The sequence below is a fragment of the Platalea leucorodia genome (genome assembly GCF_965183815.1).
Source record: "Platalea leucorodia genome assembly, chromosome: 4".
Classification (NCBI taxonomy): Eukaryota; Metazoa; Chordata; class Aves; order Pelecaniformes; family Threskiornithidae; genus Platalea; species Platalea leucorodia.
In genome coordinates, this window is record NC_138826.1 from 5,628,893 (window position 1) to 5,648,174 (window position 19,282).

The 19,282-nt window shown below is 51.3% G+C and overlaps 1 protein-coding gene across 1 annotated transcript; it reads right to left on the reverse strand.

The window, feature by feature from the left end:
- Positions 1-91: 91 nt before the first annotated feature.
- Positions 92-17,381, reverse strand: DMBT1 (deleted in malignant brain tumors 1; the record flags this gene model as incomplete). The annotated part of the gene is given in 22 exon segments (XM_082308728.1): positions 92-264; positions 925-1,196; positions 3,114-3,502; positions 3,898-4,070; positions 5,170-5,378; positions 5,590-5,743; positions 6,557-6,905; positions 7,393-7,404; positions 7,408-7,739; positions 8,299-8,647; positions 9,135-9,518; positions 10,006-10,017; positions 10,021-10,389; positions 10,877-10,888; positions 10,892-11,223; positions 11,783-12,094; positions 12,654-12,965; positions 13,525-13,836; positions 14,396-14,707; positions 15,267-15,578; positions 16,138-16,449; positions 17,009-17,381. Coding segments are annotated over 22 exon segments (5,766 nt in total).
- Between the last annotated feature and the right edge of the window lie 1,901 nt (positions 17,382-19,282).

The window sequence follows — 19,282 nt, forward strand, 5'->3', positions numbered from 1 at the left end:
AAGAGTTACTCTCTACACAGATTACAAAACCAAATCATGAAGCAGATGGCTAGTGAAAATATCCGTCCACCTGCAAGTCTTGGGTTGCCTCTCACATTATCTGGTATGGGATGGGTTCCTGCAGTTTACGCTTCAAAAGAAATCCTCCCACAGTAAGAACAGCAGCCACCAGCACCACGACGGTCACAGCCAGAGGAACGTGGGAGCTGGCAGCAAGCGCTGAGCTCTGAGAGTCCCCTTTCGCCTGGATGTCAGAGACCAGCTCTGTGCATAAAACAGAAAGAGAGAGGCTTATGTTTGTTTTCCTGAGCTAATTAATCTCAAAGGTAATTAGGCAAAGAGGACTTGAATTAAAATGTTGCAATCTGGATCTGATCAGAAACCAAATTGCTTTACTGAACATTGTTTCACAAATGATCCTATGGCCATGCCAAACAAGTAAAGATTATGGCAAGAAATTAAAGAGCAATTAAGGATTTGCAGTGATTACACTCTAAGACCATAAGATGCTGTTTTCTGACAGTGGAAACAGCAGCTACAGGACACTGGGAAACATTTCCAAGGGGACCTGGAGATTGGATGCTAATAAATAAGAGACATGCCAATCAGGCACAGACAGCTTTGAAAAATTAACATAAATCCTGCAGGGAGATGAGTTGCATCTCATCCCGCTTCCCACAGAACTTAATCAATTGCCATTTGATGTGTGCAGAACAAACAATGGGTCTAAACTATGATAGAAAGGAAATAGCTTGTAAGCATTATAAAACAATTTTATAAAAATTTATTAAAAAAAGATCCCCATAAGAATTATAGCAGAGTTATGAATGAACCAGCAAAGGCATATTTCAGAGCTGGATTTCATGTCTGAACTGACATGCAAACATACAGTAATACAGACAATCTTATGTTATTTAAACTCACCAGCGTTCCTGTTCTCAGCGTGAGCTTCCCGAAGTTGAATAGGTCCAACAACAACATTCACTTTTTCCTGGGAAGAACCTGCTTCCCTCTTGAACCTACTAACGCAGCCTTGATAGCAGCGGGAAAAGTAGTCGTTTTGCCTGCACACCACCAGCTCACACTGCAGGTAAACTGACGGGTATCGATTAACAAATGAAAATGCATTAAATGCAAACCGAGCAACATCGTGGTATGGTGAATAGTAAGGAGAGTAAGTAGGATCCTTAACACACCTGGAAAGACATAAAATTAACAGATTAGCTATTGTGAATAGAAACACTATTACTCTATCTCTGTGCAACATGTTTTGAGTTTAAATATAAAACCAGAAGGTAAGAGTATAAGAGAACTCAAAAGGATAAAAAACAGTGTGTTTTTAGCGAGAAGACAAATTAAGAGACAAAAATAAGTAAGAGTGGCAGAAATTTCTTCCACAATAATGTGTACAGCACAGAAATTTCATAGCTCAACAAGGTTCCTGTAAACAGGAATAGCTGAAAAATGACTAGTGGCTCTGCTGGTTTTTGTGTTTCAGCTGAGGACCTGTTTTGCAAAGAGGCCCCTGCAAGTTGTTGCGGAAGCAGAAAGGGACCTTCCTACTCCAGAAGGACAACACTAATTCTAATATACATCTTTTCTGGGCAATAAATATGCTCTTTAGTCCTTTGATGTTTGTAGAGTACTTTGCTTGAGGAATCTTGACACCTGACAGGGATCGCCAGATGTTTCACAGAGCCAGATGCCACATTAACTTTCCTGTCAATGAGTTTCACTTCCTGACAATTACTAGCCTTAGAAGTTACCTGGCTTAGATCCTTGTCCTTCTGGTTTAATTTAACCACCATGAAAAAAGATCACAATAATTCGCCCACAATTGTTACCCCAGAATATTTCAAAGTTGTCATCAATTATCTTTGTATCTCAAAAAAATTCCGTTGTGCTCATTTCCGTAATAAAGACCTCAAGGATTTTAAGTCCTCTCATTCTTAGTTTATTTTATACTGCAGTGATATCCCAACACACCTGATATTTATAGATGGATGTTATTGATTTCAGATTCAGTAAATATGTTTGCTTTTGACACAGTTCCTTGCCACATGAATAAAACTTAACTGGAAAATGACCAGAATCTATTTGCCCCATCTCCATGGTGAGTGTCCTGCTCACAAAGGTAGACAGTCCTTCTGTGTCCTGCTTAATGAATATGTATTTTTATAGATAAAATAAAAAGAAACTGCAACAGGAGGAAAACCTCCTTAAGATTCACATAAAGTATAAGAGGGAGGACATTCACCCAGCAGGCAGGAGGCACTGTGTCACTTCATTAGCCTGTCACAAGTCTGACTTCCAGCTTAGCGGAAGGTTAATACACTGCTAAAGTTACTGTTGCGAACTCTCTCCCGGGAGGCATTGACAACCCTACATTCATGAATCTATTTCAGAAACAAATTCAGACCTGAGTTTCACTGCATCCTTGAGTGAAATCTCAGTGCTTGACTGCAACTTCTGAATGGCATTTCTTTGTCATATTATATTTTATCCTTCGGCTGGGGCTGCACGGCTAGAAGGAGCGTCCCCTGGGTGGTGGATAGGGGATCCCTCTCTGGAGGGTGCACCGGATAAAATTGAAGAAGGTGCCACGAACCAACGCAGCCTAAGGGAAGGCCACCCTGACAGAAAAAGCACTGGCCCTCCAAGTCATGAGGGTTGGGCAGGAGGCCAACTACCTCCTCCCGGGAAAAAAAAAAAAAAAAAAAAAAAGTTGCAGAAATGACGAACATCAGAAATGGCGGGGATGGAGAAAATCGGTAACGAAGTGAGGAGGAGGAGATGGAGCCGGATCGGTCATGTCCTGAGGGGGAAACCGACGGAAGACTGCGCTGTGGCCCTTGACTCCAGAGCACGCAGCCGCGGACCGATCGAAGTGGAAGAACGATGTTCGCGCCTTGTGTGCCTCCTGGCACTGAGAGAATTCAGATTCAGATTATATTTTATTCAAGCTTTGCCAAAAAGTCTTTCTTAGAAGTATGCTTGTATTAAGAATTGCAACCAATGTACACTGGCCCTAAATCACCTGTTTCATAAGTGAAGCTCTTTCAGAACTATGCATAGAGATATAGCTTTTAAATAATCCTTTAGAAATTTCTTACCCACTTCTGATCAATTCATAGGTCAGTGTTCTAAAATTTCTAGGATCAGGTGATGCCACGCATGTGTCCACAAAGACCACCAGATTTGGGTCAGAGCTGTAAAGAGAAGCTTGAAGGAACAAATTCTGATTCAGGTCAACATAGTATGGGAAGTCATGCACTGGCCATAGGAAAGACGAGGAATTGTAGAATGTCAAGTTCACATCGTATCTGCCATACTGGGTTTCACTGATATTAATGATGTCATCAGCAATGTACATTACTTGCACCCAGGTGTTCTGGAGCATTTTGCAGTTGATGTGCAAGTGAAGGTCCTTTTGCCTCTTGATGACGGAACCAGGTGCAGGCACTTTTATCACATTGGAGTAGGTGATCGTTTCATTGTTTCCCTATTTGACACATTAGATGAGTACAAAATTATCACATGTAGTCATGTTCACAACTTATACTATAAACTTCTGTATGTGCCGGGTCCTAGTATTAGTCAGAAAGAACACGTCATACTCAAAAGTCCCAAGCATCCCGGATGGGACTTAAGTCTCTTCTATATTTTGTTCTCTAGACCTGATCTAGCATTCTGAAATAGATACAGGGATTACCTAAAGCCTGGAAGGATAAGTAGGAATGTTTAACAAACCTTAGCCTCCAGAAACACATGCTTCTTTTTTGCATTTTGAATACCTGTGGGCTACAACATCCTTTGCGATTCATGACAATTTTCCAAATGTCTATTTAGTTTCCATGCCCAGACTTAGAGGGTTCTCCAAAATATGTTGACACCAACCTGTCTGCGTGTACCACAGCCATTGTATGGAACGTTGAATATAACCTCAGTTGATGTAATTGTTGGTCTACAATAAGAGTCAGACAAGATGATGTTCCACACTGAGTAGCCTTGTGACTGGAGATAGTGTCTGTTTACGGCTGCGCGCATGTAGGTTGGCAAGCATGTAAGGGCTAGGGAAGAAAATATGAATTATTACTGAATTCAGGCACTTGATAATGCTTGCATGTTACATCTTCAACAAATGCAATAGCTGCTACCATTTAGCAGAGAGAATTCATAAGCCAAACCACTTATTTTTACACCTTAGACTTAAATATGAATAAACAATAGTCTCTGACAAACTTCAGCTGACCTTCAGTTACTCTCCTGACAAAAATATGTAGCTTACAACAGGCTTTTGCTGAGACCTTGAGCCTGTATCACCACTCACAGAAATGTTAAGAAGTGAGAGTTTTTCCTGCATAAGAATCCAAAAGCTATCGTGGAAGGTGTAGAGCTAAACGCGCACCCTGGCTTGCAGAAACACTGCTTGGGTGGGAGGGGATCCTGAAACCATCTCCATGATGGTTCACTGAGTCCGTGACATGAAAAGCAATGATACCAGGGAGAGTTTGGCCTTTGGTAGAGAGAGATAACTGATGACAGGGACCTACGAGCAACACACAGCCTCTCGAAAGGCAGTTAAGAAGACAATAGAGCCAAATGTGATGGCCATTGTTTGTGCTTGGGGAGGTTGTGAGTGCACATTAGATAAACTTTCCCACTGGGACTGCAGGACAGTACTGGAACAGGTCACCCAGAGAAGTTGTGGCTTTGAAGATTTCATCCTTTGAACATTTCTAGAGGCTCAGCTGGACAAATGCATAATGGACCTGACCTGGTGTGGGCAATAGCTCTGCTTTGAATAGCTGAACTAGGAAGCCTCCAAAGGTCCTTTCTAACCAATATTTCTACGATTCTACGAAAATCTGTCCACAAAGGTAGAAAAATATATATGAATAATGATGTGAGAAAAAGAAATATGGATTTAGACTGGCCATCATAGAAAACATCTAAAGACAATTAATTTGGTACTTGAAGATTTTTTTTAAATGAAAAAATAATTATTGTCTGAAAGTGATGGGTCAATAACCAGTTATGAAATACAAGTAGGAATGTCATCTATGTAGGATTTCTTCAACAACATTAGCAAATACTTATTTAGCACATAAAATCAGGGTATAAAAGCTTCTGAGCAAAGAAAACATTACAAAGAGAATGGAAACTTACTGGTGTTCTGGTCTGCTGGGAAGGACTGATACTCAGCATGAAACCCTCTACTGGAATATCTGGAGTCACTGTGAAATCTGACAGTCATAAAGTTTGAGGATGATGTGTACATGAGATCAGAACTAGAACAAATTCTTCCAAGCACAGGAGAAGTATTGGGTGGCCCATCATAGATCTCAATATAGTCATTCTGGCATCCGCCTTGCAACCTGAGGAAGAAACATGAGTATATAATAAAATGCATTTGGTAAACTTCAGTTTTTAAGTTCTGAACAAAAAATAAACTAAGATACTGCACTCACACAATTCCCATGTAATATTTATAATTCACTTATAAGCATGGGAAACGCGCTTGGGAACTGTGGTTGCAGTTGAGATTATGGACCCATTTATTGCCCAAGCAGGGAGCGGTTTACTTACTGAATGCTTCCAAATGTGAGCGCAATGCGGAAATTATTCATTACTTGTATTTGCCACAAACAATCTGCATTATCTGGATAATTTAAAGGATACGAAGGACTCTGAATTGTTCCAGAGGAATTAAAAAGTAAGCCACCACAAATATATTTTCTAGCTGGAAAAAAAATAAAATAAAATAAGATATAGATGTGATTCATTTAGATTTACTGCTGATCAAATGAAAATACATTTTGTCTGTCCAAGCCATAGCAACAGGAGATTAAATCTCCAGAGAAACCAAAAGGTTGAGCTCTTCTCACTCAGGCTACAATTATGATGATATCTTCAGAGAAATCTGACTTTGCCTTGCTATTTTGCATTTGGTAGGCTTAAGGCAAACATATGTATGAGAGAAAGCAAGAGGTGCTGGCCCAAATAAAATAAAATCTAGAGAAGAAAGAAAAGAACATTTCCCACAAAATCAATACAGTCTAAAATCCACTGCAAGCGAAGAATCTGACAGAGGAGCAGTATGTAGGATTTGAACAGTAAGCAAAAATAATGACGTTTTACAAAAGTATTACACCGTGCAAGTGACAAAACTCCAACTTACAAACTAGTAACTAATACACCTCCAAAGTAATGCATTGCAAGATGAAAAAAGCAGACACACCTGGAGTAGTCGATGGTGGAGTGGGAAAACTGGTCGTGTTTGTGGCACCTGTTAGGGGAGGAAGAGAAAGAAGGCAGTGAGGACCCTGTGGACGGAGGAGCACGACCAGGTTTTCTCCTCCAGGCACTGGGGCTGTTGGTGCCACCCTGTCACGTGGGTGCCGGAGAACTTGGGGGTCTCAGCAGGGTGGTCTTCCATGGTGGGAGCAACAAAACCCACAATCTTTGAACACGTCTCCAACACATACCGAGTGGCGGCCAACAAGGGCCACTTTTGGGCAGCGGACTGGAATTCAGGAAGGAAAACCAACAGTACCTGAGCACACAACACCAGCATCTTCATGGTGGCCACAGTTGTGGACGCCCCAACCACTGTGGCTGCACTGAAAGAGGGAGGACTCATTCCCTGTGCAGCGCACATCATCCATGTAGATGTTGCCAGTGCCTTGGCCAAAGTGGGCACTTGATGGTGCAGAAACAGCAAAGCCGCATCCCAGCTGCCTGCACACGACCTCGGCATCGTTCAGGTCCCAGCCGTCATCACAGACAGTGCCCCGGCTCCCGTACTGGTAAATCTCCACGCGCCCCTCGCACCGGTTCCTGCCGTTCACCAGGCTCAGGGAGGCACCTTGGGAAGGAGGAGACGGGGAAAACATGGGAAAACCCTCTGGCACGCAGGCACCTTCTCTCTCCGGGGCATTGGCAATGCTCTACGAGTTTCAGGCCAGCAGGACTGTCACCTTCTGCTGAGTTAGGCTGTGCATTTCCCTGGCTCTGCTCGCCCATGGAGAAGACCAGACCCCACCCTGGGAGCCACTACCTGCTCCCGCCAAAAGCATTGCCCAAAAAACCCATGAGAAATTCAGACCCACCTGGAGGAATGGATGCCGTGAAGCTGGCCTCGGTCGTGGCGGTGGCATCTGTTAGGGGAGGAAGAGAAAGAAGGCAGTGAAGACCCTGTGGATGGAGGAGCACGACCAGGTTTTCTCCTCCAGGCACTGGGGCTGTTGGTGCCACCCTGTCACGTGGGCGCTGGAGAGCTTGGGGGTCTCAGCAGGGTGATCTTCCATGGTGGGAGCAACAAAACCCACAATCTTTGAACACATCTCCAACACATACCGAGTGGCGGCCAACAAGGGCCACTTTTGGACAGCGGACTGGAATTTAGGAAGGAAAAGCAACGGTACCTGAGCACACAACACCAGCATCTTCCTGGTGGCCACAGTTGTGGACGCCCCAACCACTGTGGCTGCAGTGAAAGAGGGAGGACTCATTCCCTGTGCAGCGCACATCGTCCATGTAGATGTTGCCAGTGCCTTGGCCAAAGTAGGCACTTGATGGTGCAGAAACAGCAAAGCCGCATCCCAGCTGCCTGCACACGACCTCGGCATCGTTCAGGTCCCAGCCGTCATCACAGACAGTGCCCCGGCTCCCGTACTGGTAAATCTCCACGCGCCCCTCGCACCGGTTAGTGCCGTTCACCAGGCTCAGGGAGGCACCTTGGGAAGGAGGAGACGGGGAAAACATGGGAAAACCCTCTGGCACGCAGGCACCTTCGCTCGCCGGGGCATTGGCAATGCTCTACGAGTTTCAGGCCAGCAGGACTGTCACCTTCTGCTGAGTTAGGCTGTGCGTTTCCCTGGCTCTGCTCGCCCATGGAGAAGACCAGACCCCACCCTGGGAGCCACTACCTGCTCCCGCCAAAAGCATTGCCCAAAAAACCCATGAGAAATTCAGACCCACCTGGAGGAATGGATGCCGTGAAGCTGGCCTCGGTCGTGGCGGTGGCATCTGTTAGGGGAGGAAGAGAAAGAAGGCAGTGAAGACCCTGTGGATGGAGGAGCACGACCGGGTTTTCTCCTCCAGGCACTGGGGCTGTTGGTGCCACCCTGTCACGTGGGCGCTGGAGAGCTTGGGGGTCTCAGCAGGGTGGTCTTCCATGGTGGGAGCAACAAAACCCACAATCTTTGAACACGTCTCCAACACATACCGAGTGGCGGCCAACAAGGGCCACTTTTGGACAGCGGACTGGAATTCAGGAAGGAAAAGCAACGGTACCTGAGCACACAACACCAGCATCTTCCTGGTGGCCACAGTTGTGGACGCCCCAACCACTGTGGCTGCACTGAAAGAGGGAGGACTCATTCCCTGTGCAGCGCACATCGTCCATGTAGATGTTGCCAGTGCCTTGGCCAAAGTAGGCACTTGATGGTGCAGAAAGAGCGAAACCGCATCCCAGCTGCCTGCACACGACCTCGGCATCGTTCAGGTCCCAGCCGTCATCACAGACAGTGCCCCGGCTCCCGTACTGGTAAATCTCCACGCGCCCCTCGCACCGGTTCCTGCCGTTCACCAGGCTCAGGGAGGCACCTTGGGAAGGAGGAGACGGGGAAAACATGGGAAAACCCTCTGGCACGCAGGCACCTTCTCTCGCCGGGGCATTGGCAATGCTCTACGAGTTTCAGGCCAGCAGGACTGTCACCTTCTGCTGAGTTAGGCTGTGCGTTTCCCTGGCTCTGCTCGCCCATGGAGAAGACCAGACCCCACCCTGGGAGCCACTACCTGCTCCCGCCAAAAGCATTGCCCAAAAAACCCATGAGAAATTCAGACCCACCTGGAGGAATGGATGCCGTGAAGCTGGCCTCGGTCGTGGCGGTGGCATCTGTTAGGGGAGGAAGAGAAAGAAGGCAGTGAAGACCCTGTGGATGGAGGAGCACGACCAGGTTTTCTCCTCCAGGCACTGGGGCTGTTGGTGCCACCCTGTCACGTGGGCGCTGGAGAGCTTGGGGGTCTCAGCAGGGTGATCTTCCATGGTGGGAGCAACAAAACCCACAATCTTTGAACACGTCTCCAACACATACCGAGTGGCGGCCAACAAGGGCCACTTTTGGACAGCGGACTGGAATGTAGGAAGGAAAAGCAACGGTACCTGAGCACACAACACCAGCATCTTCCTGGTGGCCACAGTTGTGGACGCCCCAACCACGGTGGCTGCACTGAAAGAGGGAGGACTCATTCCCTGTGCAGCGCACATCGTCCATGTAGATGTTGCCAGTGCCTTGGCCAAAGTAGGCACTTGATGGTGCAGAAACAGCGAAGCCGCATCCCAGCTGCCTGCACACGACCTCGGCATCGTTCAGGTCCCAGCCGTCATCACAGACAGTGCCCCGGCTCCCGTACCGGTAAATCTCCACGCGCCCCTCGCACCGGTTAGTGCCGTTCACCAGGCTCAGGGAGGCACCTTGGGAAGGAGGAGACGGGGAAAACATGGGAAAACCCTCTGGCACGCAGGCACCTTCGCTCGCCGGGGCATTGGCAATGCTCTACGAGTTTCAGGCCAGCAGGACTGTCACCTTCTGCTGAGTTAGTCTGTGCGTTTCCCTGGCTCTGCTCGCCCATGGAGAAGACCAGACCCCACCCTGGGAGCCACTACCTGCTCCCGCCAAAAGCATTGCCCAAAAAACCCATGAGAAATTCAGACCCACCTGGAGGAATGGATGCCGTGAAGCTGGCCTCGGTCGTGGCGGTGGCATCTGTTAGGGGAGGAAGAGAAAGAAGGCAGTGAAGACCCTGTGGATGGAGGAGCACGACGGGGTTTTCTCCTCCAGGCACTGGGGCTGTTGGTGCCACCCTGTCACGTGGGTGCTGGAGGGCTTGGGGGTCTCAGCAGGGTGGTCTTCCATGGTGGGAGCAACAAAACCCACAATCTTTGAACACGTCTCCAACACATACCAAGTGGCGGCCAACAAGGGCCACTTTTGGACAGCGGACTGGAATTCAGGAAGGAAAAGCAACGGTACCTGAGCACACAACACCAGCATCTTCCTGGTGGCCACAGTTGTGGACGCCCCAACCACTGTGGCTGCACTGAAAGAGGGAGGACTCCCTCCCTGTGCAGCGCACATCGTCCATGTAGATGTTGCCAGTGCCTTGGCCAAAGTAGGCACTTGATGGTGCAGAAAGAGCGAAACCGCATCCCAGCTGCCTGCACACGACCTCGGCATCGTTCAGGTCCCAGCCGTCATCACAGACAGTGCCCCGCCTCCCGTACTGGTAAATCTCCACGCGCCCCTCGCACCGGTTCCTGCCGTTCACCAGGCTCAGGGAGGCACCTTGGGAAGGAGGAGACGGGGAAAACATGGGAAAACCCTCTGGCACGCAGGCACCTTCGCTCGCCGGGGCATTGGCAATGCTCTACGAGTTTCAGACCTCGAGGACTGTCACCTTCTGCTGAGTTAGTCTGTGCGTTTCCCTGGCTCTGCTCGCCCATGGAGAAGACCAGACCCCACCCTGGGACCCACTACCTGCTCCCGCCAAAAGCATTGCCCATAAAGACCATGAGAAATTCAGACCCACCTGGAGGAACGGATGCCGTGAAGCTGGCCTCGGTCGTGGCAGTGGCATCTGTTAGGGGAGGAAGAGAAAGAAGGCAGTGAAGACCCTGTGGATGGAGGAGCACGACGGGGTTTTCTCCTCCAGGCACTGGGGCTGTTGGTGCCACCCTGTCACGTGGGCGCTGGAGAGCTTGGGGGTCTCAGCAGGGTGGTCTTCCATGGTGGGAGCAACAAAACCCACAATCTTTGAACACGTCTCCAACACATACCGAGTGGCGGCCAACAAGGGCCACTTTTGGACAGCGGACTGGAATTCAGGAAGGAAAAGCAACGGTACCTGAGCACACAACACCAGCATCTTCCTGGTGGCCACAGTTGTGGACGCCCCAACCACTGTGGCTGCACTGAAAGAGGGAGGACTCATTCCCTGTGCAGCGCACATCGTCCATGTAGATGTTGCCAGTGCCTTGGCCAAAGTAGGCACTTGATGGTGCAGAAACAGCGAAGCCGCATCCCAGCTGCCTGCACACGACCTCGGCATCGTTCAGGTCCCAGCCGTCATCACAGACAGTGCCCCGGCTCCCGTACTGGTAAATCTCCACGCGCCCCTCGCACCGGTTAGTGCCGTTCACCAGGCTCAGGGAGGCACCTTGGGAAGGAGGAGACGGGGAAAACATGGGAAAACCCTCTGGCACGCAGGCACCTTCGCTCGCCGGGGCATTGGCAATGCTCTACGAGTTTCAGGCCAGCAGGACTGTCACCTTCTGCTGAGTTAGGCTGTGCGTTTCCCTGGCTCTGCTCGCCCATGGAGAAGACCAGACCCCACCCTGGGAGCCACTACCTGCTCCCGCCAAAAGCATTGCCCAAAAAACCCATGAGAAATTCAGACCCACCTGGAGGAACGGATGCCGTGAAGCTGGCCTCGGTCGTGGCAGTGGCACCTGTTAGGGGAGGAAGAGAAAGAAGGCAGTGAAGACCCTGTGGATGGAGGAGCACGACCGGGTTTTCTCCTCCAGGCACTGGGGCTGTTGGTGCCACCCTGTCACGTGGGCGCTGGAGAGCTTGGGGGTCTCAGCAGGGTGGTCTTCCATGGTGGGAGCATCAAAACCCACAATCTTTGAACACATCTCCAACACATACCGAGTGGCGGCCAACAAGGGCCACTTTTGGACAGCGGACTGGAATTCAGGAAGGAAAAGCAACGGTACCTGAGCACACAACACCAGCATCTTCCTGGTGGCCACAGTTGTGGACGCCCCAACCACGGTGGCTGCACTGAAAGAGGGAGGACTCCCTCCCTGTGCAGTGCACATCATCCATGTAGATGTTGCCAGTGCCTTGGCCAAAGTGGGCACTTGATGGTGCAGAAACAGCGAAGCCGCATCCCAGCTGCCTGCACACGACCTCGGCATCGTTCAGGTCCCAGCCGTCATCACAGACAGTGCCCCGGCTCCCGTACCGGTAAATCTCCACGCGCCCCTCGCACTGGTTAGTGCCGTTCACCAGGCTCAGGGAGGCACCTTGGGAAGGAGGAGACGGGGAAAACATGGGAAAACCCTCTGGCACGCAGGCACCTTCTCTCTCCGGGGCATTGGCAATGCTCTACGAGTTTCAGGCCAGCAGGACTGTCACCTTCTGCTGAGTTAGGCTGTGCGTTTCCCTGGCTCTGCTCACCCATGGAGAAGACCAGACCCCACCCTGGGAGCCACTACCTGCTCCCGCCAAAAGCATTGCCCAAAAAACCCATGAGAAATTCAGACCCACCTGGAGGAATGGATGCCGTGAAGCTGGCCTCGGTCGTGGCGGTGGCACCTGGTAGGGGAGGAAGAGAAAGAAGGCAGTGAAGTCCCTGTGGATTGAGGAGCACGACCAGGTTTTCTCCTCCAGGCACTGGGGCTGTTGGTGCCACCCTGTCACGTGGGCGCTGGAGGGCTTGGGGGTCTCAGCAGGGTGGTCTTCCATGGTGGGAGCAACAAAACCCACAATCTTTGAACACGTCTCCAACACATACCGAGTGGCGGCCAACAAGGGCCACTTTTGGACAGCGGACTGGAATTCAGGAAGGAAAAGCAACGGTACCTGAGCACACAACACCAGCATCTTCCTGGTGGCCACAGTTGTGGACGCCCCAACCACTGTGGCTGCACTGAAAGAGGGAGGACTCCCTCCCTGTGCAGCGCACATCGTCCATGTAGATGTTGCCAGTGCCTTGGCCAAAGTAGGCACTTGATGGTGCAGAAACAGCGAAGCCGCATCCCAGCTGCCTGCACACGACCTCGGCATCGTTCAGGTCCCAGCCGTCATCACAGACAGTGCCCCGGCTCCCGTACTGGTAAATCTCCACGCGCCCCTCGCACCGGTTAGTGCCGTTCACCAGGCTCAGGGAGGCACCTTGGGAAGGAGGAGACGGGGAAAACATGGGAAAACCCTCTGGCACGCAGGCACCTTCGCTCGCCGGGGCATTGGCAATGCTCTACGAGTTTCAGGCCAGCAGGACTGTCACCTTCTGCTGAGTTAGGCTGTGCGTTTCCCTGGCTCTGCTCGCCCATGGAGAAGACCAGACCCCACCCTGGGAGCCACTACCTGCTCCCGCCAAAAGCATTGCCCAAAAAACCCATGAGAAATTCAGACCCACCTGGAGGAACGGATGCCGTGAAGCTGGCCTCGGTCGTGGCAGTGGCACCTGTTAGGGGAGGAAGAGAAAGAAGGCAGTGAAGACCCTGTGGATGGAGGAGCACGACCGGGTTTTCTCCTCCAGGCACTGGGGCTGTTGGTGCCACCCTGTCACGTGGGCGCTGGAGAGCTTGGGGGTCTCAGCAGGGTGGTCTTCCATGGTGGGAGCATCAAAACCCACAATCTTTGAACACATCTCCAACACATACCGAGTGGCGGCCAACAAGGGCCACTTTTGGACAGCGGACTGGAATTCAGGAAGGAAAACCAACAGTACCTGAGCACACAACACCAGCATCTTCATGGTGGCCACAGTTGTGGACGCCCCAACCACTGTGGCTGCACTGAAAGAGGGAGGACTCATTCCCTGTGCAGCGCACATCGTCCATGTAGATGTTGCCAGTGCCTTGGCCAAAGTAGGCACTTGATGGTGCAGAAAGAGCGAAACTGCATCCCAGCTGCCTGCACACGACCTCGGCATCGTTCAGGTCCCAGCCGTCATCACAGACAGTGCCCCGGCTCCCGTACCGGTAAATCTCCACGCGCCCCTCGCACCGGTTAGTGCCGTTCACCAGGCTCAGGGAGGCACCTTGGGAAGGAGGAGACGGGGAAAACATGGGAAAACCCTCTGGCACGCAGGCACCTTCGCTCGCCGGGGCATTGGCAATGCTCTACGAGTTTCAGGCCAGCAGGACTGTCACCTTCTGCTGAGTTAGTCTGTGCGTTTCCCTGGCTCTGCTCGCCCATGGAGAAGACCAGACCCCACCCTGGGAGCCACTACCTGCTCCCGCCAAAAGCATTGCCCAAAAAACCCATGAGAAATTCAGACCCACCTGGAGGAATGGATGCCGTGAAGCTGGCCTCGGTCGTGGCGGTGGCATCTGTTAGGGGAGGAAGAGAAAGAAGGCAGTGAAGACCCTGTGGATGGAGGAGCACGACGGGGTTTTCTCCTCCAGGCACTGGGGCTGTTGGTGCCACCCTGTCACGTGGGCGCTGGAGAGCTTGGGGGTCTCAGCAGGGTGGTCTTCCATGGTGGGAGCATCAAAACCCACAATCTTTGAACACATCTCCAACACATACCGAGTGGCGGCCAACAAGGGCCACTTTTGGACAGCGGACTGGAATTCAGGAAGGAAAAGCAACGGTACCTGAGCACACAACACCAGCATCTTCCTGGTGGCCACAGTTGTGGACGCCCCAACCACTGTGGCTGCACTGAAAGAGGGAGGACTCATTCCCTGTGCAGCGCACATCGTCCATGTAGATGTTGCCAGTGCCTTGGCCAAAGTAGGCACTTGATGGTGCAGAAACAGCGAAGCCGCATCCCAGCTGCCTGCACACGACCTCGGCATCGTTCAGGTCCCAGCCGTCATCACAGACAGTGCCCCGGCTCCCGTACCGGTAAATCTCCACGCGCCCCTCGCACCGGTTAGTGCCGTTCACCAGGCTCAGGGAGGCACCTTGGGAAGGAGGAGATGGGGAAAACATGGGAAAACCCTCTGGCACGCAGGCACCTTCGCTCGCCGGGGCATTGGCAATGCTCTACAAGTTTCAGGCCAGCAGGACTGTCACCTTCTGCTGAGTTAGGCTGTGCGTTTCCCTGGCTCTGCTCGCCCATGGAGAAGACCAGACCCCACCCTGGGACCCACTACCTGCTCCCACCAAAAGCATTGCCCAAAAAACCCATGAGAAATTCAGACCCACCTGGAGGAATGGATGCCGTGAAGCTGGCCTCGGTCGTGGCGGTGGCATCTGTTAGGGGAGGAAGAGAAAGAAGGCAGTGAAGACCCTGTGGATGGAGGAGCACGACGGGGTTTTCTCCTCCAGGCACTGGGGCTGTTGGTGCCACCCTGTCACGTGGGCGCTGGAGGGCTTGGGGGTCTCAGCAGGGTGGTCTTCCATGGTGGGAGCAACAAAACCCACAATCTTTGAACACGTCTCCAACACATACCGAGTGGCGGCCAACAAGGGCCACTTTTGGACAGCGGACTGGAATTTAGGAAGGAAAAGCAACGGTACCTGAGCACACAACACCAGCATCTTCCTGGTGGCCACAGTTGTGGACGCCCCAACCACTGTGGCTGCACTGAAAGAGGGAGGACTCCCTCCCTGTGCAGCGCACATCGTCCATGTAGATGTTGCCAGTGCCTTGGCCAAAGTGGGCACTTGATGGTGCAGAAACAGCAAAGCCGCATCCCAGCTGCCTGCACACGACCTCGGCATCGTTCAGGTCCCAGCCGTCATCACAGACAGTGCCCCGGCTCCCGTACTGGTAAATCTCCACGCGCCCCTCGCACCGGTTCCTGCCGTTCACCAGGCTCAGGGAGGCACCTTGGGAAGGAGGAGACGGGGAAAACATGGGAAAACCCTCTGGCACGCAGGCACCTTCTCTCACCGGGGCATTGGTAATGCTCTACGAGTTTCAGGCCAGCAGGACTGTCACCTTCTGCTGAGTTAGTCTGTGCGTTTCCCTGGCTCTGCTCGCCCATGGAGAAGACCAGACCCCACCCTGGGAGCCACTACCTGCTCCCGCCAAAAGCATTGCCCAAAAAACCCATGAGAAATTCAGACCCACCTGGAGGAATGGATGCCGTGAAGCTGGCCTCGGTCGTGGTGGTGGCACCTGTTAGGGGAGGAAGAGAAAGAAGGCAGTGAGGACCCTGTGGATGGAGGAGCACGACCAGGTTTTCTCCTCCAGGCACTGGGGCTGTTGGTGCCACCCTGTCACGTGGGCGCTGGAGAGCTTGGGGGTCTCAGCAGGGTGGTCTTCCATGGTGGGTGCAACAAAACCCACAATCTTTGAACACGTCTCCAACACATACCGAGTGGCGGCCAACAAGGGCCACTTTTGGACAGCGGACTGGAATTTAGGAAGGAAAAGCAACGGTACCTGAGCACACAACACCAGCATCTTCCTGGTGGCCACAGTTGTGGACGCCCCAACCACGATGGCTGCACTGAAAGAGGGACGACTCCCTCCCTGTGCAGCGCACATCGTCCATGTAGATGTTGCCAGTGCCTTGGCCAAAGTAGGCACTTGATGGTGCAGAAAGAGCGAAGCCGCATCCCAGCTGCCTGCACACGACCTCGGCATCGTTCAGGTCCCAGCCGTCATCACAGACAGTGCCCCGCCTCCCGTACCGGTAAATCTCCACGCGCCCCTCGCACCGGTTCCTGCCGTTCACCAGGCTCAGGGAGGCACCTTGGGAAGGAGGAGACGGGGAAAACATGGGAAAACCCTCTGGCATGCAGGCACCTTCTCTCGCCGGGGCATTGGCAATGCTCTACGAGTTTCAGGCCAGCAGGACTGTCACCTTCCGCTGAGTTAGGCTGTGCGTTTCCCTGGCTCTGCTCGCCCATGGAGAAGACCAGACCCCACCCTGGGAGCCACTACCTGCTCCCGCCAAAAGCATTGCCCAAAAAACCCATGAGAAATTCAGACCCACCTCGCGGAACGAATGCCATGAAGCTGGCCTCGGTCGTGGCGGTGGCATCTGTTAGGGGAGGAAGAGAAAGAAGGCAGTGAAGACCCTGTGGATGGAGGAGCACGACCAGGTTTTCTCCTCCAGGCACTGGGGCTGTTGGTGCCACCCTGTCACGTGGGCACTGGAGAGCTTGGGGGTCTCAGCAGGGTGGTCTTCCATGGTGGGAGCAACAAAACCCACAATCTTTGAACACGTCTCCAACACATACCGAGTGGCGGCCAACAAGGGCCACTTTTGGATAGCGGACTGGAATTTAGGAAGGAAAAGCAACGGTACCTGAGCACACAACACCAGCATCTTCCTGGTGGCCACAGTTGTGGACGCCCCAACCACGATGGCTGCACTGAAAGAGGGACGACTCCCTCCCTGTGCAGCGCACATCGTCCATGTAGATGTTGCCAGTGCCTTGGCCAAAGTGGGCACTTGATGGTGCAGAAACAGCGAAGCCGCATCCCAGCTGCCTGCACACGACCTCGGCATCGTTCAGGTCCCAGCCGTCATCACAGACAGTGCCCCGGCTCCCGTACCGGTAAATCTCCACGCGCCCCTCGCACCGGTTAGTGCCGTTCACCAGGCTCAGGGAGGCACTTTGAAAGGACGAGTCGGGGAAAGCCGTCTGGCACGCAGGCACCTTCTCTCTCCGGGGCATTGGCAATGCTCTACGAGTTTCAGACCTCGAGGACTGTCACCTTCTGCTGAGTTAGGCTGTGCGTTTCCCTGGCTCTGCTCGCCCATGGAGAAGACCAGACCCCACCCTGGGACCCACTACCTGCTCCCACCAAAAGCATTGCCCAAAAAACCCATGAGAAATTCAGACCCACCTGGAGGAATGGATGCCGTGAAGCTGGCCTCGGTCGTGGCGGTGGCATCTGTTAGGGGAGGAAGAGAAAGAAGGCAGTGAAGACCCTGTGGATGAAGGGGCACGACCAGGCTTTCCTGCAGCACTGGGGTGTTGGTGCCACCCTGTCACATGGGCGTTGGAGAGCTCGGGGGTCTCAGCAACAAAAACCACAATCTTTGAACACGTCTCCAAAACATTTTCTCTTCAGGCAAACAAGTGTTAATTTCTTGGTTTCCCAGAGAGGTGGTAGATGTCCTATCTCGGGTAACTTTCAGGGTCAGGTTGGAGAGGTCTCTGAGCCATCTTCTAGCTGAATATATCTCTGCTCATTGCAGGAGGGTTGGACTAGATGACCTTAAAAGTTCCCTTCCAACCGAAACCATTCTAGGATCCTATGATTCTGTGATTTGTGATTTTTGTCGTAAATGGCTGCTTTTAGCGAATGACTAGATTTGACAATGCAAGTGATATAAACAAATTCAGATTAAGTATGTTTTCCCTAGGGAGATATGTCTTCTGGGATGTGGTACAATTCACCTTGGAGCTTTGGTCTCTGCAGGTTTGCTTTCCACATGGCCGATAGCCCCAAGGGCATGAGTGGCAGAGCAGTGCCCTGCCCTGGGGTGTGTGGTTCACAGCATCATGCTCCTATCTGTTTCACCTGCCACCGGGCAGCTTCAGACCCCTGAGCCGGGATATTAACTAGTACAGCCCAAAAGTAACACACAGACAGAAAGCATGAAAAATGCAGACACACCTGAAGATATTGGCGTGGTGTCACTTTGGATGCTCGTGGTTGTAACTGTAAGGGAAGAAGAGAAAGAAGCAAGTAAGCAACTTTTTATCTTAATAAAACTATGAAGATTATCTCTCCCAGATCCATAAATTTTACTTGAGGCAACTGTTTTACAAATGAAAAACAAAACAATGGTCAGGAACTTGTTTCTAAGGAGACATACTCGTTCCACATGGTGACCAGTACAACAGCAGACTGACACTCACAGCTTTGGACAAGATAGACAAGAGAGTTGTGGTGGTGATTTGTTGAAAAAGGAGTTTTAAGCAAAGGGTGTGATGCATATTTTGCCCACTGATATGCATCCACTGAGGATATAGAGGCATCCCTTCCTCTAGGACACATTAGTAATCACTTTTAAAAACTTTTTTATTCATCTGCTAAGCATAAAACTTTGCTACTAATATTTGCCATACTTCCCTGTCTTACCACTTTTAGGATTATGAAACTCAAGGGACAGAGCCTATGTATTGTATGCATGCATAAGTGTGACAGTAATAAATTTGGCTATGGAAAAATATATGTAAATACATATATATTGTGGGGGAACAAGTTGACCTGACTGTCAGAAATGGTCTTTTGCATTTTTTTTCCTCTTTGCTTTGGTGACATACATATTGTTCTTTGCTGTGTGATTTGCCAGATAAATGCAAGACTATTATTTCCAGCACTAGGTCAAGTCAGCTGTGACTTTGTGTAGCCACAGCAAGTCTTGAAAAGCTCCAAGCATGGTGATTCCCCAGCCTCTGTGGTAGACCTAAGTAGAATGTATGTGTAATGTTTAAACATTTAATTAAAGTTTAAGGCAGCTCCCTTCTGTCAAACTCAATTTAATGTGGCTAATATATTCAAAAGACAGAGGGGAGGGCAGTGCCGCACCATAAGGTCAATCTGCGTAACAGAACATCTCACA